General features: G+C 49.7%; 1 protein-coding gene across 2 annotated transcripts; it reads left to right on the top strand.

Annotated features, from left to right (window-relative positions):
- Positions 1-280: 280 nt before the first annotated feature.
- mycn (MYCN proto-oncogene, bHLH transcription factor) lies at positions 281-5,199 on the top strand. Of its 2 annotated transcripts, none has more exons than XM_061270414.1 (3): positions 281-438; positions 682-1,376; positions 2,604-5,199. In XM_061270414.1, exons 2-3 carry the CDS (start codon positions 704-706, stop codon positions 3,302-3,304), a joined length of 1,374 nt encoding a protein of 457 aa, XP_061126398.1. In that variant the 5' UTR covers positions 281-438; positions 682-703; the 3' UTR covers positions 3,305-5,199. The 2 variants fall into 2 exon arrangements, with proteins under 2 accessions (XP_061126398.1, XP_061126397.1); XM_061270413.1 differs by having other exon boundaries at positions 2,601-5,199.
- The last annotated feature ends 3,265 nt before the right edge of the window (positions 5,200-8,464 follow it).

The following is an 8,464-nucleotide window of genomic DNA, read 5'->3' as shown; positions in this document are numbered from 1 at the left end:
ATACAATAAATGTAAACATCAACAAAGAGCTCTTGTGTTACACAGTGTAAATTTGGCTCGTAAAGCCTTTTGTCCTAGTCGGTTTTACACTCGTCTTTATGTCTCGCTTTGAATGTTTATCTCCATTCACCTTGAGAGAAAGAGGCCGACGAGCCTTAAGCATAACCCCCCCATACACACACACTCACTATGCACCCAATATCACCCCCCCCCCCCCAACTCCGCCTTCTCCAAGCTCCGGTGAGTGGGAGGAGCCAGCCCGCCTTTGCTTGCTCGCCTTGCGAGAGTAAAACAGTGCAGCCGGCCACGGTGCATGTCAGAGGACTGTCTGAGCTCCCCACGTCGATGAGTGCTCCACATCTGGTGTCTGTGCCGCTTGCTGACTGCCACTGTCGAGACCAACTGGTCCGCGCGTGAACAACCACAAATCAGGATAAGGTAAGCGCGCCCGCAAAGCTGACGCATTGGAAGCTTGCGCTGTCAGTTGCAGACTTGCATCTTTTACGCACGGGTGGCACATTTTACACGCACGGAGTGGGAGGGTGGAAAAAAGTCACGAGGGACGGACGGCAGTGAGAGTGGAATGCAGTGTGGAGAGAGGACTTGCGTGTCTGTGTGTGGGCTGTGTCTCCAGGTATAGCAAGGAGTGCCCTAAGTTTTTGCAATTGTCACTCCACGCAGGTTTCTCAAGCGTGGGGGAAGGATGCCGGCGGTCGTAAGCAAAAACTCCGACATGGAGTTTGACTCTTTACAACCGTGCTTCTACCCGGATGAGGACGACTTCTACTTCTGTGGTCCCGACTCGGCGCCACCGGGGGAGGACATCTGGAAGAAATTCGAGTTGCTGCCCACCCCGCCCCTTTCCCCGAGCCGCGCCGCGCTACCTGGGGATGCGGCGGCGGCAGCCTCCCCGGAGGGGGACCTCCTGGGCTTCGGCTTGGGGGACCCACTGGACTGGGCTTCGGAGCTGCTGCTCCTGCCCGAAGACGATATCTGGGGGGCGTCCGACGATTTGGATCTGTTCGGTTCCGCTTTGGATACAAACCCAAACAGCATCATCCTGCAGGACTGTATGTGGAGTGGATTCTCAGCCCGGGAGAAGCTGGAGAGGGCGGTCACGGAGAAATTGGGCAAGGCTATTACGAGTTCCACGGCCACGGTGGTCGCAACGGCGGCTACTGCTTCTTCTGCTGCCGCTACTACTTCCGGGAGGCGGGACGTGTGCGTAAAAGCGCCCGAAGCGATGAGCCGCAGCGCGGCGTCGGAGTGCGTGGACCCCGCCGTGGTGTTTCCCTTCCCGGTGAACAAAAGGAACGGCAGCGGGGAGTCGATCGTCAGCGCGACAACCACCCACGGGAGCGCCCACAGCGACTCCGGTAAGAATGAGCGCATGTCAACAACAAATGTCTTTGTCTACGGCGAGTTGACCGCCAAAGCCAACAATAACAAAAGCGCACTGTGCGCACCCTGGAATGACTTGTTCATATGACTGGCCCGCAATCGGATTACACACGCGCACGCACGCACACACACACACACACACACACTGGCAAAGTGACACAGTGAACTGAGTTTATGTAATCAGACACCCCCCCCTTTCCGGCAGATGGCGGCAAAATAGGGAACTGTGCGTGCCCAAGTGGCATGTGAATAAAACCCCCAAAAAGCTTTCCATTTTATCGAAGTAGAACAGTGTGAAATAACAAAAGATGTGATCAAATGTTGCAGTCGATTATGGATCACGGATTTTATTTTTTTGCAATGACTCATTTAATTGGGCGATGAAGTCATCGGCGGGTTACAAAAAACGATGTTGATGCTGCACCGTTTGAGACACGAGAGGGGAAGTGAGTATTTATGTCTATTTACCAATCTAAACAAACACTACGTAAAGGACAAAGAGCCCCCAAGTTGGCACCGAGCGTACGCTCAAGGCAGCCTCGCCAAAACGCTTCCTCTGCAGCCCTCTCTCCTTTTTTGTGTGTTTTTAAGGGGGCTGACAGCTTTGAGCGAGCGCTCCATCCCGACAGCTGTCTGCCTGGCGCCCCTCCAAGCCCGGGGGTGGGGAGGTGGTGAGGGGGCTTAAAAAATGCCGGTGATCCGATTGCTGCCGCACGCCGGCGTCCGTAGCGCTCACGCAGCCAATAAGATACAAATAATAATAATAATAACAAAAAGAAGACCGAGCAACTGTTATCGGGATAGTCGGCAAATTGGAAAGTATTCTCGTTGGACACTTCATTGACGGGTATTAGGCAGATCGGCTTAACCTAAAGAGGGTCCGTCATCGTCAAAGGTCAAAGTCGGTGCCAGGGACAGACCACGGGCGACTTCCGACTCGTCCCGTCCAGACGAAGCCGATTAGAAGTTGCTCTGCGCTGCTGCTCGACGTGTCAACGCCTGCGCGGCAGATTAGCCAAGCGGTGACAGACACTAAGCATTAAGGCGCTTCTGCTTATGCAAAGGGTGTTGAGCAACGCTCGCTTTATCTGTCTCTCATAAGACGCATGCATACCTGTCACCAGCTGGTACACATGTATCACATTCTGAGAATGCTTGTTGGGCCTGACCGATGAACTCATTCCGTTTTACTTTCCCAGAAGAAGAAGAGGAAGACGAGGAGGAAGAAGATGATGATGATGATGATGATGAAGAGGAGGATGATGATGAGGAGGACGAGGAGGAAATTGACGTGGTTACGGTGGAAAAGAGGCGCTCCACAATCAGCAAAACAGCCTTGGCGTGCAGAGGTCAAGAGCAGAGGGGCGTCTGCGCCGCGGGGGGCGTGGCCGGTCGCTTTGTCAGCCGAGCCCCTCAGGAGCTCATTCTGAAGAGGAGCTCAGTGCACCAGCAGCAACACAACTACGCCGCGCCCTCTCCGTACACGTCAGACGACGACCGGGCGCCGCCCGCCAAAAAGCAGCGGACGTCGGACTCAGCGAGACCGCCGACCAGAACCGCCTCCTCGTCCTGCGCCTCAGCCCCGCGCAGCAAGCGCAGCTCCAGCGGAGACAGCAGCCCTCGGGCCGGCTCCGACTCAGAGGACAGCGAGCGCAGGCGCAACCACAACATCCTGGAGCGCCAGCGCCGCAACGACCTGCGCTCTAGCTTCCTCACGCTGCGCGACCACGTGCCCGAGCTGGCGTACAACGAAAAGGCGGCTAAGGTCCTGATCCTGAAGAAAGCCACCGAGTACGTCAGCTCCCTTGACAGGGAGCAACGGCGGCTGCAGCTGGAGAAGGACAAGCTGCAGGCCCGCCGACAGCAGCTGATGCGCAGGCTCGAGCTAGCCAGGACTCGCTGACGCGCATCGGCCGCCGTCGACACCCAGAACACTCTCACACGTTCCCGGGATGACGCCCGGCCGCCGCCGCCTCAGCCACCCACTCCAGATGGGTAAACTTTGAGTTGGCCTTCACACTTAAGCACAGACAAACAGGCCCGCATGTACACAAACATCTCGGAGGGGGCGGATGCGCATCGCAGGGATGTCGAGACTTTCACTGCCGCCACTTTTTTTGCACATTTGTTGACGTTAAGAATGTTTAGGGTTTACTTTTTTTCAATCCAGTCACATTGAGGAACGATAAAGAATGAGGAAATAGAGGCTTTTCTTTTTTTTTTTATATCTTTTTTTGTATTATTTGTATTGTATGCATAGTGCTTTTTTTGTACTCACTGTGACACCAGCCTGGAATCCAAGAGGGATTCCTACCGGGACCGGTGTTGGAGGGCACTTTGCTCGGAGCGCTCGACTTAACTAAGAAGCCGTGCGCAACTCTAACTTTGCCTTCACCACTGCAAAAGCGGACAAATTTATATGAAATCGAAAAAGAAAAAAAAGACTATATGGACACAAATGATGATGCCACTACAGGTTTTCTTTCACTCCTCGATCATACTGGTGCTCCAGCCAAGTAAATGGATGTATACCTGTGCACCTTTCTACCAGACACTTTTGTACATACAATGGAGAGAAAGTCTACACACCCCTGGTTCGACTGCTACCTTTTTTGTAAAGAAAAAAAAGAGCTGACGATGAATCAAGATTATTTTCTACTGTATAACTTGTACAACTAGACTAAAACAATAGAGGTGAAGCAAAAATTCGAGGTGTTTGCATAAGTGTGCACACCCTCTTAGAACTGGAATTTAAATTGAATCCTATGTCAAATGGTAGTTTAAAGTGCCTCTGAAATAAAGTTGAGCTTGTTCAGTGAGCTATTCCTGACATTTATGTCAACAATCTTCTGTCTTAAAAAACAACAATAACAGTCAATGATTACAAAAAATGGCCCAAAGCATCCAAATCCACTAAATTTGTTTTGCAGTCAGGTTTTGAGAAGGCCCACCCAGAGTCCAGATGTATATGAGGTGGAACAGCTGGTGTGATCTGAAGAGGGTGTGCATATTTATGCAACTATGTTTTTGTACATATTTCTTTTTTCAACTGGGATGTATAAGTTATAGGGCACATTAATGACGGGGGGGAAAAAATGATTGAAATGAATTATCTCATTTTTTTATATCACAAAAATGTTGTATCCAAACAGGGGTGTGCACACTTTTGTTTTTTTTTTAATATCCACCATCCCAGCGATGTACAGACAAAGTACACTCAGATCTGCCTTGTTTTATAATAAATTTTGTCCTAGGGTTTTTATATAAGTCTATACATGTCAGGAAGCTGCCAATAATAACTCGACTGGAATTTTATATACCTTTAAAAAGTACTGTAAGGCCTCACTTTTTGAGAGTCAGGAACTTTGTAATCTAACAATATATTGCTTTCTTTTCCCTTCCTCTTTTTTTTTCTTTGTACAGTATCATTTTACTAATTCTACAGACCTTTGACGCTTTTTAGTGTGAACCTGAGACATACTAAATTTGATACTTATATTTTCGTATGAAAATGAGTTCCCGGTAGATATCAACTTATCTTTTTTCATCTTCTATCTCAGACTTTTGTACAGCAAATGTGTTCTATCCTAATGTACTTTTTAACCCCCCACCCCTTCCCCCCCAAACTTTCTTTTGTTTATATTTGTAACTATCGGGCGCATAGAACTGGGTATATGGATATGAGATGTTTCCCCCCCCCCCCACTCCCGATTTTTCAAATGTACATTTATTAGTGCTGCAACTCATAGCACTTTGAAATACCTCATTTTGACAAATAAATAGACATCATTAAACCGGCATCTTGGTTGTTGTTACTCTTTTACCCCTCCTTATGTAGTATTTTACAATTCCCCTATTATTTTTCCAAAGAAATCATAAAGTGTTCTGGATCCTGTTTGCCCCGTAGCCTCTCACAGCCACCCACACACACACCCACCTCAACACACTTGAAGTGCGTCGAAACGCACACACGCACACCCACTCGCTACTACATTGTTCCGGTCGTCGCCATGGAAACTAGAGCAGCTGCTGAGTGGCAGACACAGAGAGTGAGTCTTTTATTTGCCCGGTCCATTTCTGCCTATGTGCATGAATGCATCTGCGTGTGTGTGTATCTATTGTAAAAGATCCCGCCCCACCGCCGTACGCCGCCACCTCCCGGTCTGTGTGTGGCCCCCGGGTGCCCGATACCCTCGACCTCACTCGCTGGCGGCCACAATGCCAGGACAAGCCTGGATACTGTTTACCAACATCAACCACATGGCTTCCCCCACACCCCCCTTTCATTGCCGGGCTTGAGCCCAACTATGTGCCACTCAGGGGCCAAGCCGGGCGTTTTCTGGAGACGGCTGAAAGAGAAATCTGTCGCCGCGGTCTGGGACGGGACGGGGCGCACACGTAGGGGGAAGACTAAATGAAATAAAAACACACATCAGCGATGACTTTGATTAATCCGGTTTAGCCGAGAACGCACGGGACGGTGCTCTTCCCGCCATCAGCATCTACGTAAGACGCAACATGAAGACGGATGACTTTGTTTTGGACTTGAGACAGCTCGAGACTGAGCCTCTCGGCGGGGGAGTGCAACTGGTGGATTACGTAACAGGGGTCTGGTGTCTGCATGTGTGCGGATGCTACAGGAGTCTGGTGTCTTTGCAAAGTGTATGTGGCTCCCCTCACGGGACCCCCGCCTCTCCCCTTCGCCTCCACTCCACTCGCCATCTGCCTGATGGCTTATCCTACTAGGTTACCGGATGAAAACAAATTCATCGACAATAACATCAAGGGCGAATAAAAATGGCAGGCATCCAGATGAAGTGTGACACTTCACAGGATTTGGGCATGGCTGGAGCAGGTGATACCCGAGTGAGGGAGGCACCGGGACACTCTCATTGTCAATCTACAATGCTGCACCACTGTTAGTGGTCCTCATCTCGGGATGACCAATTGTAAGTCTGCTTTGTCTTTTTTACGTCCCGTCTGAAACAAGGCTAATTTCACAGAATTAAACAAACATATGGCAATGGCTTTTCCCTGATTAATACCCATCTATACTGCCAGGAATGGGTGGCTGCTTGGACAGGCCAGACACACACACACACACACACACTTGTTAAGGGGCTTACAAATCTCTTGACTGGCATACAAGAAAGCTGCACAACAGATAAGGCGGCGTGTTTTTGTTTTGTTTCCTCACTTCCGATGAGCACACTTGGGACAGCACTTCTATTGTCCTGACCGACACCCGATCTGTATTCAACATGTTAACCTCCCCATATGGCCCAAACAATGGCTGCTGTATATGGGTACACAACTGTGTGTGTGTGTGTGTGTGTGTCGTGCCCAACCTCTGCACAAAGGCATGCCCGTCACCCATTGCCAAGAGCCATGTGATGTGTGTGTGAGGGTGGGGGGGTTCACCATCTGTTGAGGGGTCCAGTGTGGCCGCAGGTGCTTAGAGACTCTGCGTGTGTGAGGGGCATTTGAGGGGCGGGTCGAAGATGTGGATGTGTGTGGGCAGGGGTCGAGGGTCACTTCTTCCAGGCAGTCCGGTGCCAAAAAAAGACGCAAGCTTACAGTAATTGCGCTGTAGTGGACAGGGACGGGAGGGGTCGGGGCTACGAGAGAGAGAGAGAGAGAGAGAGAGAGAGAGAGAGAGAGAGAGAGAGAGAGAGAGAGAGAGAGAGAGAGAGAGAGAGAGAGAGAGAGAGAAAGGGAGGCCTGCGTGTTTGATCAAAGTTTACCAAGTCTGAAGACATTTGCATACAGATGGTACTGTAGCGCGGCCCACCCCAACCCCAGCATACCTTTCCCTCGCCTTATTTGTCTTTCTCGCTCTCTCTCTCTTTCTCTCTTTCTCCCTTACACACAAATGTAATAGGGCCGCATTGAAGAACCCATGAATAGCCTTTCAAGAGCACGAAGAAAACGGCCTTGGACGCACAACACAGCGGCTGGAAAGAGAAAGCCCGGCCCGGACTGAGGAAGAGGAAAAGACGGAGGGAGATAAAAAAAAAAAAGAAAAAAAAAAGCCGTGATGATTAGAACGGAATTAGTGAAGGGAGAGAAGTGCGACAATGAGAAGAAAGAGGGGGAAAAAGCCACTGTGAAGTGCTAATTATTAAAACAAATTCTGCTAGCCCGGTTTACATTTGCGTAGCTATGCTAACGGCGAGCCACTCGCTAGCCAACTCGGCCTGTATCGACGATACGTTTTTTTTAAAGGTGCCTATTGTCGGTCGGTCTTCGAGATTAGAAAGCGTAAAAATGCGGCGGAGCATGTGCATTGTTTGCCGATCTGATTGCTCCTGACAATCTTCATGCACCGGCGCTTTAACGCCCGTTTAGTTCCGCTTGGGAGTTTGATCACTCCGACAGGCCTGACCGTTGACCTGACCCTCCAAAAGATCGGATTGGATTAAAACTAAACCCGCTAAAACACATCTTGGAGTGATATTTGACATACTCGAGAAGGTGGGATGAATAAAGTGTGTAAGCTCTCGAGGCTCAACGCAATCCTATTTGGGATGGTAGCTGACCTTTTTGACCTTTGCTCAAATTGTCACTGGCAAAAAACGCTCAAGCAACCTTTTGAATGGAATAGAATTGAAATCTGTGAAAGCTCAAAACTGAATTAAAAAAATAATTGGACACATATTAAGCAATTTTTTTTTTACATAATTCCATTTTAGAAGCTAGTTGACCTCTGTAAGAGAGGGTGAAACAATTGCATAATACACTTTAAAATTAAAAAAAAGAAAAAAGTTAATCGAAATGGTGCTAAACAAGCACCACTTCCAGATTTAATGGTCTGTGAAGTGTCTGGATAAGCGCCCATCGTTATATTGCCAAAAAAGAAAGCCCGAAAAGGAGTTTGGGGGTAAAAGAGCGTATGAAAAAAGGGCCGCGACCTCACTTGCCGACAGTTATCTGTCAGTTTGATGGCGGGCAGAAAGACGAGCCGGGGCGGCGGGATCCTCAGCGGGCGCCCTGGCTGACACGTTGGACAGAACCCAGTGGAAATCGGGTTAATGAATCGTAGAACGGGGCGAGCGGCGGGGTT

The sequence above is a fragment of the Syngnathus typhle genome, linkage group LG22 (genome assembly GCF_033458585.1).
Source record: "Syngnathus typhle isolate RoL2023-S1 ecotype Sweden linkage group LG22, RoL_Styp_1.0, whole genome shotgun sequence".
NCBI classification, from domain to species: domain Eukaryota; kingdom Metazoa; phylum Chordata; class Actinopteri; order Syngnathiformes; family Syngnathidae; genus Syngnathus; species Syngnathus typhle.
This window is presented reverse-complemented; position numbering and strand designations above follow the sequence as displayed.